Source organism: Megascapheus bottae, chromosome 11 (assembly GCF_031878675.1).
Source record: "Megascapheus bottae isolate mThoBot1 chromosome 11, mThoBot2.hap1, whole genome shotgun sequence".
Taxonomy (NCBI): Eukaryota; Metazoa; Chordata; class Mammalia; order Rodentia; family Geomyidae; genus Megascapheus; species Megascapheus bottae.
The window spans coordinates 43,628,336-43,644,720 of NC_143519.1; the positions used below are offsets into that span (position 1 = coordinate 43,628,336).

Here is a 16,385-nt window from a genome sequence, read left to right on the forward strand (position 1 = left end):
TGGTCAAATGTTCAAAGTTAAAATTAAGACAAGGGGGTAAGTTTTGAGTGTCTATGGTTAACAATAGTGTGTTTTTTATTTTATAACAGCTAGAAGAGAAAATAATGTTCTTGCCACAAAGAAATGAAAACGTTTGAGACAATAGAAACACTAAATACCCTGGTTTGATCATTATACAATGTATACACATATTGAAATGCCACACTGATAAGTATATCATATGTACAGATACCGATGTACAGTTATGCATCATCTAAGATATAAAAAGAGGAAAAACTAAGATTCATATTGCCAAAAAGGCTACCAAGTACTGACCAAATCCAAGAAAAATCTCTTAATTATATGCTCATTTCTTGAACTATTTTCAACAAAGACACAGAAAAACTGGAAGATAGTCAGAGGGCTAAACAAAATATTGGAAAGAATTGCTAAACTCAAAATGTGACCTTAAGGGGCCGGGAGTTTAGCCTAGTGGTAGAGTGCTTGCCTAGCATGCACAAAGACCCGGGTTCGATTCCTCGGCACCACATACATAGAAAAAAGCCGGAAGTGGTGCTGAGCCTCAAGTGGTAGAGCTCTAGCCTTGAGAAAGTCCAAGGACAGTGCTCGGGGCCTGAGCTCAAGCCCAGGACTGGCAAAAAAAAAAAAAAAAAAAAAAGCGACTTTAAACAACTTTCCAAAGTCTATGCAACAGTGTGTCCTCATCTACAAAATCAAGAGATTAGACTAAGGTCTGTACAAGCTCTGAAAGTGTATTTCTTCAGATGTAAACTGAAAGCATAAACAGCTTTACACTCTTATCTCCAATTAACCAAAAAAAAAAAAACCAACAGTTTTTTTTTTTAAAGCCAGAAGTAGATCTGTAACTCAAGCGGTAGAGCACTAGCTTACTCAACCTGCAACTCCATATCTGACTTAGAAAACCATTCATGCCCACCACGGATTCACGACCTTCTGAAGAGGACAGTTCTGAAGTTAAGCCTGTTTCACCTTTGGGGCTCAGCCACAGTCTTCACCAGGATTGGGGGGTGTGGGGGGGGGGGTCTTCATTACTCCCTCCAGTGTTGTTGACAGCTTCGTTCCGTATCTTAGAAACCATAAATACTCCAAACAGTAATAACCGTAACGATTAAAAAGATAAATAAATGAAGACAGTAGCTACTACTACGCTCTGGGCTGCGGGGAAATGAAATCGTTAAAAGATGCTTTTCGTCCTCCCCTCCCGGGGAGGCTGAGCACATCACCACCCACGGCCAGACGGATGCGGGGAAGGCCGGCCGGCCGGCGGTCAGAGCTGGTCCTCCCGAGTCGTCTCTACCGGTGACAGCTCCCGGGAGACACGCAGGCAGCCCCGCAGCGGCCGCCCCGCGGTCCACCGCGCCCGGAGCCGGACGGACGGGAGCTGCCCGCACCCCCGGACCCGCCTCCGGACCCGCCTCCGGGCCCCCGACGGTCCCCGCCGGCCCTTGGGAAATCCGAGAAGCCCAGCTCGGGTGGGGGGTGGGGGCTGGCGGCCGCCGTCCCGGGGAGCCGCAGACCCCGGCCAAGACCGCCCGCGGGCCCCGCCGGGCACTCGGGAAATGTCACCTCGGCGAACTGACCCGACGCCGGCTCCTCGAGCCTCGCCCACGGGAGCCAACGATCCCTCCTCGCCCTTTCTCCCCACGGCCCTCGAGGCACGAGGAATATCCCGACAGCCGTACCTGGGCAGCGGCCCGCAGTAGAGTCCGCGGCCGGTGGTTCCTCAGCGCGGCGGCAACCAACGACCGGCTGTACAAGACGGAGGCCGCCATTTCTGCGTCCGACCCCCGTCCCCTGGGCGCCTCGCGCAGGCGTAGAGAGGCGACGCGGCGGCTCCCGACGCGCGCCCCGCCCCCTCTGCGCCCCCCCCAGTGGGCGGAGCCTCCCGTTAACCCTGCAGCTGCCGGGCTGGGGCTTGGCCACCGCGGAGCCGAACTTTGACCTTTGGAACTTCCACTGCAGCCAGGGCGTCCGACCCGGGGGCCCCCAGGACGACGCGAACGTCACTGGTGTGTGATCTGAGCTTCTCTGAGCCTTTGAAACCTTAAGAACGGGCCACGGGCTGCAGTTGAGGGGGACTCGAGCGTTGTGCTTTCTGCCGCCGAGGTTGCCCTGCAGGCCCCGCGGACCCGTCGGCGGCGGCGGCGGCGGGGAGGTTCGCGTGGCAGGCGCTTGGCATCGCCGGGGGAGCGGGATCTCCACCAGGGGCGGTTTAGGGAATGGGGAAGGGCTCTTCGCAGCTCTGTGAGTCAGGGCGTCCCGGTAGTGAAGGACTGACTTCGGGCTCCCGTCATCACTAAGCGATACCCTGGGAGTTAGGAACAGGAACGGGAGACCCAGACACTGGCGCTTCCCGCACCTCTGGACGCACCCTCCACGACAGAATCGGATAAGGTCTGGATAATCTTGCTGAAAGAACGGTGAGGTGCTTAGAGGGTGTACTGTCAAGTCACCTCTCTTTTAACTGATGATAATAAAGAAGATAGTATAATCAGCCACAGCAGTTCAAGGCCACGTACTTTTAAGCCCTAAAGAATGCTATGTCTCTTCATATCGCACTTAAAGAAAGCAAGAATGGGGCCTGGAGTCTGGCCTAGTGGTAGAGTGCTTGCTTGCCTAGCATGCATGAAGACCTGGGTTCAAGTCCTTCATACTACATCCAGAAAAAGCTGGAAGTGGGGCCGGGAGTCTGGCCTAGTGGTAGAGTGCTTGCCTAGCATGCATGAAGACCCGGGTTCGATTCCTCGGTACCACATACATAGGAAAAAAAAAAAAAGCAGGAAATGGTGCTGAGCCTCAAGTGGTAGAGCTCTAGCCTTGAGAAAGTCTAAGGACAGTGCTCAGGCCCTGAGCTCAAGCCCAGGACTGGCAAAAAAAAAAAAGCAAGAATGATGATGATAGCTCTCTCCTATCTGCAGTCAACAAACCTTAAAACATGGAGAACACTATGTTAAATCAGATACTGAAAGATAAGAACTTCATGTTCTTATAAGACGAAGCAAAAGTGTCAACTTGAAAGTAGACAGTGATTAATAGAGATTAGAAAGGATATGGGAGGAAGAAGAGTGGGTAAAGAGATGTTGGGTTTGTTCAGTACACATTAGACAAATGCATGTATGAAAACCTCACACTCAACCCTGATGATATTCATGATTAATGTTAATTTTAAGTTGATATTGCTTTACCTAGAAGCTTTTATTTTTCACAGCAAAAACTTGCAATCCTTATGTTCAAAGATCTTAGAAACTAGTATGGCAGGATAGCAGAATGTGGTAAGTAGAATAAAGGTTGAATTGTTGAATTTTGTTTGAGTATTTGCTTGTTGGTAGAGAGGGCTGTGTGTATGGAAAAGAATTTTTCTCCAAGTACAATGGAATTCTTGCCTTTGACCTTTATCTGCCTCCCACTAGAATAATGACTGATATATGGGGAGAGGAGACATATTCTGAGAGTCAGGAGATATTAACTTCTTCCAGTCTTTACCCAGTTCATGCTTTGATGCCCAAAGATAATGCCATTAGCTGATGTATCCTTACTGTTAACTTTAGAATTAACAGAAGTACAAAGTGCCTTATTAACCACTTCAATATATCTTCTTACCTGCAAGTGCTACGCAGAGATGAGATAATAGATGTTTATTAAATTTAGCAAAATGCTTACAAACATTTTCTTTGTAGTCTTGACAACAGTCCTATATTTTACAGCAGGGAAAAACAAAGCCATGGGAATAGTAAGAAAACTTGCCCTGTGTCATAGCTGTTATTTGGTTGCTTCCAATCAGGGTAAAAGGAGTTGAGATAACTAGGATTCATATTTCTTTCTGATTTTCTTTAACCCTTTACCTTTTACTACATTTAATTAATAATACTCATCTCCAAAAGAAAGAATGATAGAACATATTAGTAGAGGAATGGTTTCACATGCTTTGAATTTCAAGAGACTGAACTTTGGCTTCCAAATACCAAAGCCCAGAAGGACTCAAGTTTATATGTCAGAAGCAGAACTTGACATTACCTCAAGCCTAGAGGGCATGGGGAGAGGAGACTGAGAAGCAAGAATCTTAGCAGTGGTTCCTTGAGAAAGATGTCCGTGCTTTACTCCCAGAGATCATTGCGTGTAGGACAAAGGGCAAGTCTGCCCCTAGAGAGATTTGGGAATCTAGAATAAGGAGCATTTGAAGGATATTCAAGCTCTTAAAATCTCTTGAGTGAAAGGAAAGAGAAGAAACCTCTGGAAGGCTGGCACAACCCTGTAGTTGCAGCTAAATAGAGAGCCAGCAGAAACAAGGAAGGAGAAATGACCCAGAGCATATGAGAAGGTAGATGTGTCCACATGTTATCAGAGAAAAGAAATGGACAAGAGAATGCCCAATAATGGAGAAGAGAGGTCTGGGGAGAGGCTGCTCCATTTAGTTCCCAGTTCCCATGACAATCAGGGTCCTTGAAATAAACAATGGAAAGCAGTTCTAGAGTTCTCACAAAAAAGAAAATCTCACAAAGGTGGAAGTTTAACAAGAATTTACTAAGCAGAACAGGATAAAATAAGGAGTGATAGGAGAACCCCCGATCTGCAGAAGGTGGGAGTTTAAGGCTCAAAATGGTGGTGGTCATTATGGTTATTGTAAGGAGAAACTGGAAGGAGACCACCATGTGGTTTAGGCAGAGGAGGAAAACCAAAACACCAGGCTGCACTATAGAGCAGAGTATAGCAGCTTGAATGACTGGTGGAGAGCCTATATGGGGAAGGGTGAGAAGGAGGTGTGACTGTATCAAATGAGGATGTGATCTCAGAGCCTGGGGACTCACAGTCAGGTGATGGATAGTTTGGTGACTGCCTGTGTCAGGCAGGTGATTTCTGGCTAGGCTATGTGCTATCCTTCATGAAGAGGAGTGGGAGAGGGGGTGCTGTTCCCCCAGGCAGATCTAATAATTACATCTATACTTTTTGAGCTGAGGGACTCTGTCTTGAATCCCAGTGTAGATATATGGTCCTGTCACCTACCAATTCCTGACCATTCCAGGAAAGCAGTATGTTTAGCACGGTCTGTGGCCCAGATGGGTCTATTACTCAAAATAAACAATATCAGTATAACAGAGAATACAGTTTGACAGACAGTGTCTCCCTACACAATTCAGGGGATAATATCTGGAAGAAGGGAGCGATAGGGGGAGAAAAGCTTGTAGTTTGTAGTGATTTTTTTTCTTTTTTTGCTTTGCTTTCTAGCTCTGTTCATTCCTAATTTTTTTTTTCTTTTGGTGATGTGGCTGAACTCTGGGCCTGGGTGCTGTCCTTGAGCTCTTCAGCTCAAGGCTAATGCTCTACCATTTCAAGTCACAGCACCACTTCCAGTTTTCTGGTGGTTAATTGGAGATAAGAGTCTCAAGGACTTCCATGGCCAGCCTGGCTTTGAACTGTGATCCTCAGATCTCAGCCTCCTGAGCAGCTAGGATTACAGGCAAGAGCCACCAGCACCTGGTGGATTTTTTTTTTTGAAAGATTTTATTAACACTGATTTTTACATCATATCCAACGCCATGTTTAACGAACAAGTATTCAAGAAGGGAATCTCTATATACAATCACTGGCACTTAGATTTTAGAACATAATTAAAATTAAGCTGAGGGTTTATATGTCATAGATACACATCAATCTATATAATATAGCATTATATCTATAGAGTACATATCCCATCATAATTTTTATGTCTGTGTAGTCATGTTTATATCTCCAAGACCATGTCCATAACCTTGGGTGCTCGAATACTGAGTCATCGCTCTTGTATTGTTTGGGTCTAATATCCATATATTAAGGATACCATGAGCCTTTTGTTCCTATGGTCTTGACTTATCTCACTCAGTATGATTCGCTTTAGTTTCATCCACTTCCCAGCGAATGCCATTATTTTATATTGTCTGTTGGCTATGTAGAATTCCATTGTATATATGTACCACATTTCTTTTATCCTTTCATATGTAGTGGGGCATCTGGGTTGTTTCCATCACTTGGCTATTGTGAATAGTGCAATAGTGCAAAGATGAGCTGAGCAGGTGTCCTTATCATATCCTGGCACCCGGCAGATTTTACTATTTTTAATTTCCTTGTCACCTCATCTACCTGTCTTGTCCTTAATAAATGTCATCTACCTGTGTTAAGTAATGACATCAAGAAACAGATCTTCCCTTTAAAATAGATCTTTTCTTCCTATCTGTCAGATAATTAGGAGTTAGAAAACTTAATTGCTTGAATATGATTAAGGAATTGTATCCTAGACTTCACGTATTAACAGAATGGCTTATGACATTGGCTTAGGGTGGCTCACATGGTAGAGTGATAGCCTTAAGCAAGAGAAGCTTTTGGAGACAGTGCCCAGGTCTTGAGTTCAAGCCCCAGGACTGGTACTGGTACACACACACACACACACACACACACACACACACACACACACACAAATCTAAGTAGCAATAAAGTCTACATATCTGTGGCTATATGTGGATGGACATTTCAAGGAAATAAGTTCAAAAATGAGAAAGCTGAGAGGCCACAGGACACACTGAATGTGATCAAATCAAGTTGAATGATATCAAATAATTCATTTCACACAGACTCAATCCCAAACAACTAATGATATACGTTAGGAGAAAGATGAGAGGTGTGTGGGAGAGGGCAAAGAAAAAGAGGAGAGAGAAATGTTCCTTTGGACATGAGTTGCAATGTGATCTAAGTGTATAATTTAGCTACATTAGGTAATCCACTATAAAACTGCAAGGTGGGTTTTGAGTTACGCGTTGCTTCGTGTAGCAAACACAGGAGTGCCAGAAGGAAAAAGAAACCAGTTGAGTTTGCACCAGAGTCTTATTTGTGGTCTAACCAAGCACATTCAGTCAACACGGGGCCACTCAGGGCCTAGAGGAGTGAAGGAACGATCTCACAACAGTGGGCCCTTGATCCTTTAAGGAGTTACAGTTGAAGGAGAGGGAAATTGGGCATCATAATTTAACTATATGATGTCATTTTAAACCTTCTTATTAGTATATATGTTACATTAGTTACCTAATTTCTACAGAAATAAAGGAGGACTTGTTCATAATGTATTGCCAAGAAAATTCTCAGCTTTAGTGTACACCGTGAAGTAAAATCAGCTAAACTTTTAGGTAAAATAAAAACCTATCATAGTTGTAACAGATAACTAGAAGCGGTGTGAAAAATATCAGATAAGATGTTAATGAAATAAGGATGCATTGGAATAGGACAAAATAGCAAGGTTGAGGAGAATCCTAGCAGGCTAGTATAGTGAGAGGGAGGTAAAGGGGCTCTCATCAAAAAGCCCTAGGTTAGGGGCTGGGAGTTTGGCCTAGTGGTTAAAGTGCTTGCCTAGCATGCATGAAGACCCGGGTTCGATTCCTCGGTACCACATACATAGATAAAAGCCAGAAGTGGTGCTGAGGCTCAAGTGGTAGAGCTCTAGCTTTGAGAAAGTCCAAGGACAGTGCTCAGACCCTGAGCTCAAGCCCAGGACTGGCAAAAAAAAAAAAAATCCCTAGGTTGGACAAGGGAGTAGCCACAGGCACAGGAGCTGCTTCTATGGGAATGCAGATAAACTAGCAAGGAGAGCTGGCTTTACCCAGCTCTGTGGGATGCTAATGCTGCAAGACTTGTCAGCCCTGTTCAGCTGGTGTGGAAGCCAAAAGAAGGAAACACGATGCGTGGATTCTCCAGTTGGAGGTAAACACTTACCTTGGGTGATTCTTAAACACACAAATGCTTCATGCCACCTTTTAACCTGCAATGTAAAGTTTTTAGGAAAAATCATTTTCTAGTTTGTATTAATACACTGCAAGTATTTTGTTACACTCACATACAGAAAAAAAGCTTTCATTCAAGTATTTTTATAGGCATTGAGATATGAGTCATTGTTCTGAATGTCAAGGATACTGAGATTTAAAAGACCTCCTCCTGGACCTCATTGTGCTTCTCTTTGGTCATTCCATTGTGCCAAGGAATGGATCCTTGTCCATCCGTTTAAAGCCACGTCTTTAAAGCATAGTTCAGAGGACACTATAAGATATACTGGAGCTCATGAAGGACTTGGAACGTAAAATGGAATTACATTGCAATTAAGGAAAATTTGAAACTGCCTACAAAATGTGATTTATCCTTAGTGCCATATGCTAGACTCCCCATCTAGTCACCCTCCCTAAGCTCCTAACTTCCTACTAGGGCTAGAAGTAACTTCTTTAAATAGGAATATTTAATTGGAATATTGATGACAATACCACCAAGCCCTCCAAGACCCAGTGAGAGTCAAAGCCTGTCTCCCAACAACCCCAGTGTAAGCCAGCCTCATCAGAAGTACTATCTTTAGAAATACAATGTTCTTACAAGGGTGATAACTATTGATATTAAGTAAAGCCATTTGGCTCTTTGTTGCCTTGACTCCCTCCATCCTGACTTTGCCTTTCTGCATTTTTCTTTTTTATTTTCTCTCTCTCTCTCTCTCTCTTTTTTTTTTGCCAGTTCTGGGGCTTGAACTCAGGGCCTGAGCACTGTCCTTGGACTTTCTTAAGGCTAGAGCTCTACCACTTGAGCCACAGCACTACTTCTGGCTTTTTCTATTTAGGAGGTACTAAGGAATCGAACCCAGGTCTTTGTGCGTGCTAGGTAAGCACTCTACTACTAGGCAAAACCCCCAGCCCCCACTTTGCATTTTTCTATTTTGCCTTGTTTAAAAAAGTCAGAGGTACTTGAAGTTTAATAAACTCATAGTAAAGTCCATCCTTTTGGGCATCTACTCCTGTGAGTTACAAATAATCATGGCATCATCATCATAATCAACACATGGCACTATTCAACTACCCAGGAAAAACTGTCTTTTGTAATCCACCAGTACTAGGCAAATACTGACCTTTTTCTGTGTCTAGAGTTTGTCTATTCCAAATGTCATATAAATGGAATCACTCAGTATGTAGTGTTTTACATCTGACTTCTTAGCATCATGCAACTGTGATTCATCCATATTGTTGAGGTTATCTGATATTTGTGCATGATTTTCCATTCATGCATTTATCACAGTTGATTTATTCATCTCATAGTGGAAGAATATTTCCAGTTTTTAATGATTATGAAGAAAGGCACTGTAATTGTTGCATGCAGATCTTTTATGCATAAGCTTTGATTTGTCACAGTTAACTAGCTAACAGTGAGAATTCTGAGTTGCATTGTAAGTATATACTTAACTTTTTGATATGCCTCACACCTTTGCTTGGCTTTTTGGATCAAGGCTGGCACTCTACCATTGGAGCTCTACTCATACTTCTGGCTCAAAAAAAAAAAATTGTTGGCTAATTATAGAAGAGGCTCACAGACTTCTCTGGCCAGGCTAGCTTTTGAACAATGATCCTTGTATTTCAGCATTCTTTTATTTATTTATTTTGCCAACCCTGGGTACTGTCCTTGGACACTTTTTGCTCAAGGCTAGCACCCTATCACTTGAGCCACAGCACCACTTCCACACTTTCTGAGTGTGTGGTACCAAGGAATCGAACCCAGGGCTTCATGCATGCTAGGCAAACGCTCTACCACTAGGCTATGCTTCCAGCCCTGTATTTCACCATTCTGAGTAGCAAGAGTTACAGGTAAAACACCAGTGCCTAACCATACCCTAGCATTTTTAAGAAACAGCAATTTGTTCCCAAACCAATTTGTAGTTTTGCATTCCCACCAACTAAGCACCCATATCCTAAGCACTTGGAATTGTTTGTGGGAGTTTGGGGGTGGGGGGATGGGAGAAATCAGATTTTAAATCCCATCTAGAGTCGAACTGTTTGATTTAGTTATAGCTCTTAGATTTAACTGTGATTTTTTTCCTTCTCTGTTTTATTTTTTATTTGGTGCACGGTGTGCAAACATCTGCAATGGTGTCTCAAACAGGAAATTAATATTCTACCGCAGCTTACTAGTCCTTACTCCAAAATGTCATGTGTGGGTACTCTTAAATCACAGTGACTTACATTTGGATATTTCTACACCGTCTGCTCTGGCCCCTGGTACCTCACTGACTTCAGCTACAGTGTAAGAAAAGTCCCTCAAGGATGAAAGAATGTGCAAGGGTCCAGAAGTTTGACAGGGCAGGTGGCTTTTAATTAGGTGGTGGGGTGATCTGGGGGTGAAGTGCAAAAATAAGTGGCGTTAGTTAGAATAAAACTGGGCACCTTTCAATGTAGGAGGAGACACCAGGAAATTTTAATCCAAAAATTATATGTGGCTTTAACTTAAAAAACAAGTAAATGAAACAAGTCTAATTCAAAATACCTTCCTGGAATTTTCTATTATGTAATGAGTTGTCTAGCGGTGCTGTTATTCTGGATCCATGGTGGGAAAACTCTTCAGAGACCATCTAAACAACTACAGGTTCTTAAGTTAATGTAAAATATCAGCTCTTATGCTATTACGTACGACTCCCGTTCAATGTTTTAAACGACTCCTATTTGAAATGACACACGGATTTGGGTAAAGCATAGTTCCATTTGTTAAAATCAAACTGAAGGCATGTGTCTGGGCACTTATCTTGTCTGAAGATATAGATACCCTACCCTAGAAAACGTAAAAATAAAACTGGGCACGCAGGCGCACCTCTGCAGCGGGCGGAGGGCCGGCGGTCCATTTTGGTGCGCAGCTCCCGGGTCCCCCGAGCCGCGATGCGCAGCGGACGCCACCGGAAGTGCCCGTCCAGGGGCGGCCCAGCCAGGCCCGCCGCACCATGAGCGCCGGCATGCAGCCGCCGGGGCGGCGGCCCGGAGTCGGGGTCGGAGTGGTTGTGACCAGCTACAAGCATCCTCGATGTGTCCTGTTGGGCAAGAGGAAAGGGTCCTTTGGAGCCGGCAGTTTCCAGCTTCCTGGAGGCCATCTGGAGTTCGGGTGAGCAGGTCGGCACGGCGAAGCGATGCGGACGCGGGGAACGCGCGGGAGGGCGGGCATGCGCGTTAGTGTGCGTGCGCTCGTGCGCGCTTGCGCACTGGCTGCGCCGGCGAAGCCGGGTCTCCTGCTGCCAGGGGGCGCTGTGCTGGGCGGGGCAACTCCGCCCTCACCTGTCCCAAGGGAGGTTAGGAGGCGTGGAGCGCAGTCCGTCGCTAACCAAGACTCGGAGAGATTCCATGAGCACATAAGTACCCTGTCCAAATTGACCTGGAAGCAAAAACACCACTATTTTCCTAACATCAGTTCTTTAGTGTCATCTGGTTCTTTGTTGTTCCCAGGTTAATGTATGTTTTTCTTCATTCCTGGTCATTGAACCCAGGATTACAGATATGAGTCACTAGCACCCAACATGTGGAATTTTCTTTTAAATGGTCTTCTGAATTTTGACAAATATAAATTTTATCTTTTTCAGATAATTAAGCCATCAGTTAAAAGTTTTGATTAAGAACCAAATTAAACACCATCTGTGGTGGTATCCCAAGTGTTGTAATCCCAGCACTTGAGATCACAAGTTCAAAGCTCCATGACCCCCCACCCCACCCACACACACAAAAGCCAGGGGGCTGGTAAGGTGGTTCACACCTGTAATCCTAGCTACTCAGAAGGCTGAGATCTGAGGATTGCGGTTCAAAGCATGGCCACTAAAGAATGTGAGACTCTTATCTCCAATTAAGCACTAGAAAACCGGAAATGGCACTGTGGTTCCAAGTGGTAGAGTGCAAGCCTTGAGCTGAAGAGCTCAAAGACAGCACCTAGGCCTTGTGTTCCAGGCCCACCACCAACAAAAGCATAAAACAAAACAATTCACACAAAACAATAGGGCCACACCTGTATTCCTATCTACTGGGACACAGAGATGGGAAGGATTTCAGTTTGGAGCCAGCTTCAGCAACAAGTTATACCCCCTCCCTGTGGAGAAGCCCAACTTGGTTGTGTGTATCTTCTTATTCCAGCTGCATAGGAGGTATGTCAGGCTGAACCAGGAAAGGTGCAAAACCCTATGGGAAACATAAAGCAAAGGGCAGGAGTGTGGCTCAAGTGGCAGAGCTCATACCTAGCAAGGGTTAAGGCCCTGAGTTCAAACCCCAGCCAGTACTACCAAAACAAAAACCCAAATTGCCTGCATAGCTACACATTGTACTTTCTTGATTGTTGGTGTTAACCAAACTTACATCACAAACTAAGGACTAGATAGAACATATAATTACTAGGACATAGCTAGAGTTAGCTATCCTAACACGGGAAAGTACTGGACTCTATTTTTTTTAACCTTCAATTAAAAAAAAAATTTATTGTCATAGTGATGTAGAGTGGGGTTACAGTTACATTCATACAGTAGTGGGTCCATCACTTTTTTTTTTTTTTGCCAGTCCTGGGCTTGGGCTGAGGGCCTGAGCACTGTCTTTGGGTTTTCTCAAGGCTAACACTCTACCACTTGAGCCATAGCACCACTTCTGGCTTGTTTCTATGTACGTGGTACTGAGGAATTGAACCTGGGCCTTTGTGCATGCTAGGCAAGCACTCTACCACTAGGCCAAATTCCCGGCCCCTGGGTCCATCGCTTCTTGAACATTGTTACCCTTTCCCATGTTTTCTTCCTCTTTCCCTCCTGATCCCTCCCAACTTGTAGAGTTCATTTCCAGCATACTGTCTTGTGAATATCACTGTTACACTGGTTGGTCCTTTGTCCTTTGACTCGTTGTCTTGTTTTCCCCTTCCCTTCCCTGATTCAAATACGCAAATAAATGTATGCACAATGCACCAGGTACCAGTAACAACAGAGGATAAACCAGAAGGGAAAGAAGAAGGAAAAAGAGAAAAAAAGAGTAAAGAAATACCTTTACATAGAATGTTGAAACCAATAACCACAAGGATAAATCTCTTCCTATCCTGAAGTTCTTTTTGCTTAGCCTCTTTCTATGTGGTCATGTGCATCTTGCTTTTGAGCTATTGTGCTCCTCAGCTAGGAAAATCCTAGATGCATGCTAATTATTACCAATGAGGGAAACCATGGAACCTATGTTCCTTTAAGACTGGCTTAGAAAGTACTAGACTCTTGACTCAGTATCAATGATAGTAGCCACTTTAATGCAATTTTCCTAGGTGTTTAAGCTAAATACCTGCTAAGCTGCTCTCTGTCATGTGGTCTTTACAAAACTCTATAGTGAAAGTGAAATTTAGCAAGAGTCAAACAGAAAATAGCTCTATTTTGTTCTCCACTGTCTCCAAACATGTTTTTTTTTCAAAAGTGACATTTCCGATCAATTTACCTGTGCTCGTTTATTTAAACAAGTGCAAATTTGGCCCTTACAATTTACTTCCAAGCATTCCAGAATCTAATCCAGTATAAACCTTTAGTCTCTCTTCCTGGTTTTAATCTCTCCCTCTGCTGTAGGAAGCGAAGCTGTTGCTTTGCTCTCTCTACCTGTCCTCCCCTCTCTCTGCAGCATAGAGGAGGGAGAGGACACACTTGATTCCACGGAGGCCTCTCTGTGTGCAGTGTCCACTGTCCATGTGCTCTCCATTGGGATTCTCTGCTTGGTGGTTTGGTTGCAGTCCCACAAGGATTGCTATACCACACAGCCCCTGGTTAGGTAGTGCTGACTTTGTGGTACTGGTCCTATTCCCCTAGCTCTTGCTTCTAGCCCAGGACCCCTGGGGGATTCCTGGCGGTTTCTGTAGATAGCCCACACTAGAAATGATGCTTTTTCACTGTGGTCCCTTTTCCTTGCTCAGCCCTCCTGGTCTTCCCAAGGCAGAGTAAGCATCAGCTTCTGTATTCATGTGCATCCTAAAATGACAAGATACATACTGCACATCTTCCCAAGACTTCTTCCCTGGCACCCTGCTTTGAAGCACTGGGGTAGACCTGTCAGTTTCTACAGTTACCTGGCTATCTGTCCTGGACTCTGTGACTCATTGTCTTGGACTCTTCTCTGTGGCTTGAGGGAGAGAGTGAAACATTCCCACGAGGTAGCAAATGCACATCTTTCCTCTCTTCTGAGAGATCTCCTTCTTCTTGTGTTAGCCTGGGCAGGATGGCGGTCAAGGACTAGTCTGGCCTTCCTGTCACATCCCTAAGCTCCGGTGACATCTTGTTGGATCTCCCTGTACTGTTGAGAAGCTAGAAGTGCTTACTGCCAATTGTCCTCAGTTTGGAGGCTTACACTGGAATGCTGAGACTACTGGAAAAGTCCGTGCACTTTAGCACAACCACTCAGTATGAAAGCTTATGTCTCCCCCCCCCCCCCTCTCTTTTGCCAGTCCTGGGCCTTGAATTCAGAGCCTGAGTATTGTCCTTGGGCTTTCACTTAAGCCACAGCACCATTTCCAGCTTTTTTCTATGTATGTGGTACCGAAGAATCGAACCTGGGTCTGTGTGCATGCTAGGCAAGCACACTAGGCCAAATTCCTGGCCCTATGCTTCTCTTTTCCCTTAGGATACAAAGTAAAGACACTCAAGCCCCATCCAGGTCTAGTTGACCCCAAATCCAGGACTCTTAAATGACGGATCCATTCAACTGTCTTTTAGTTGCTTGGGTTTGCATCTGGCTTGAGAATTCGTGCTGAGTAGGCTAAGTGTAAGTTTTTTGTTCACTGAAGTTCTTTGCTCCCCAGATCAGTAGATGTAGGTCATGCATCTACTTAGGCAACCTGGTGGTCTCGCATTCCAGGGAGGTCCCCAGATTCATGTTGAACTTAGGACACTCGAGTGGCAGAGCACACTGCAGTCAGAACTCCTGGACTCAAGCGAACCTTCCAAGTAGCTGGGATTACTGGCATGTATTTACCCAATAAAGATTTTCATTGTGTCTAAGTGCAAGCCTTTCATTTGCCTTTACACTAGTAGTGTCTAGTCAAAAAAAAAAGAAGAAACTGTATACATAGAATAAATGGAAAGCTTATGTTTTCTAGTGAGACTTGGGAAGAATGTGCTCGAAGAGAAACCTGGGAAGAAGCTGCTCTTCGCCTGGAAAATGTCCGCTTTGCTTCAGTGGTCAATTCATTTGTCGAGAAAGAGAATTATCACTATGTCACTATACTGATGAAAGGAGAAGTCGATAGAACCCAAGACCCAGAACCAAAGAATGTAGAACCTGAAAAAAACGAAAGTAAGACAACTGTATGCAATACTTTGCTTGCCTGCCTCTAGCAGATCACTTTCAAATTTAGTTATTTTCTTAAATAAGTACCTTCTTTATGCTGTGTCAGCTATGTACGTGTATTGATAGCCTGTCTCTCCTCCAGGTTGGGAGTGGGTTCCGTGGGAAGAATTCCCTCCTCCAGACCAACTTTTCTGGGCACTGCGCTGTTTGAAGGAGCAAGGCTATGATCCATTTATAGAAGAGCTGAGCCATCTGGAAGGATACAAAGGAAACCATCTCCGGGCTTTGTGAATCTTCCTGGATCTCTAAGTGTGATCTGGGAGTTCCCAGAAGCCTTTCAGAGTATTCAAGGCCAGAGCTGTTTTTAAGGCATGTAACTTTTCTCTTTTATTCTCTCACGAATGTCCAGAGATGTCCAGAGCCTGCCTGACTGTATGGTATTGTAACAGCCCAAGTACAAAAGCAGATATCAGCTGTGAGAACTAAGTCAGACATAAAACTGTACAACCATAATGCCCCTCTCACTGATGAACTTTTTTGTTTTAGAAAAAGTTACTTCTCAGAAAAATTAGGTTAACATATTGTTACTTGGTTAATAAAAACTGAATTTTCTTGCAATGAGATATATCTTGGGTTTTGTGTTTTACTGGAGAATTAATTCAAGCCTTCATATTTGCTTAGCTAAGCACTCTACCACTTGAGCCAGGCACCAATCCACAGAGAAGATCACATTTTGAAGCACCTTCCCTCCCCTTCTCCTATTCCCTTCCTCCTTTCCATTCCTTTCTTTCTCAGCAGGTAGATTTGTGCTACCCATAAGTTAGTGTTAAATTTGAGTAGTTGTTATAAGAAATACTACTTAAAGGCAACTGTTAACTGAGAGGTATATCCATGGCTCCTGTTTTATCTCAATGATTTGAATTCCAAATTCCAAGCCTACATTTTTCCCTAATTTTATTTTTAAAATGTTTAAATATTGTGATTTTTGTATAATGTTAGTGCTTAATAGTTTTTCATGCAACTCTCCATTTTATCAGAGCAATTTCTAGGTAAAAGGGACAGAGTAATGAGTCAGCCAAACATTCACCAACTTCAGTTGGTACTCCTGTTTCTGGCCCCCCCCCTTTTTTTTTTGGAGGGGAGTAGTACTGGGGCGTAGAATTCAGGGCTTCAAGCATGCTGAGCAGGCACTTTACCACTTGAGCTACATCTCCAGTCTCTTTTGCCCTGGTTATTTATGAGACAGGGTCCTGAATTTTGCCTCAGTCTAGCCTCAAGTGAGAT

At 44.2% G+C, this 16,385-nt stretch overlaps 2 protein-coding genes across 2 annotated transcripts in view; one reads left to right on the plus strand and one right to left on the minus strand.

The window, feature by feature from the left end:
- The window catches only part of Sucla2 (succinate-CoA ligase ADP-forming subunit beta), a 32,287-nt gene extending 30,459 nt beyond the window's left edge, over nt 1-1,828 (minus strand). The window contains exon 1 of the mRNA XM_090342134.1: nt 1,704-1,828. Coding sequence (XP_090198260.1) covers nt 1,704-1,793 — 90 coding nt within the window. The 5' untranslated portion in view covers nt 1,794-1,828. The remainder of the gene's footprint in view (nt 1-1,703) is intronic.
- A 5,892-nt stretch (nt 1,829-7,720) lies between these two features.
- Nucleotides 7,721-15,722, plus strand: Nudt15 (nudix hydrolase 15). The gene is made up of 4 exons (XM_090341792.1): nt 7,721-7,743; nt 10,596-10,943; nt 14,911-15,107; nt 15,244-15,722. Exons 1-4 carry the CDS (start codon nt 7,721-7,723, stop codon nt 15,390-15,392), a joined length of 717 nt encoding a protein of 238 aa, XP_090197918.1. The 3' UTR covers nt 15,393-15,722.
- The last annotated feature ends 663 nt before the right edge of the window (nt 15,723-16,385 follow it).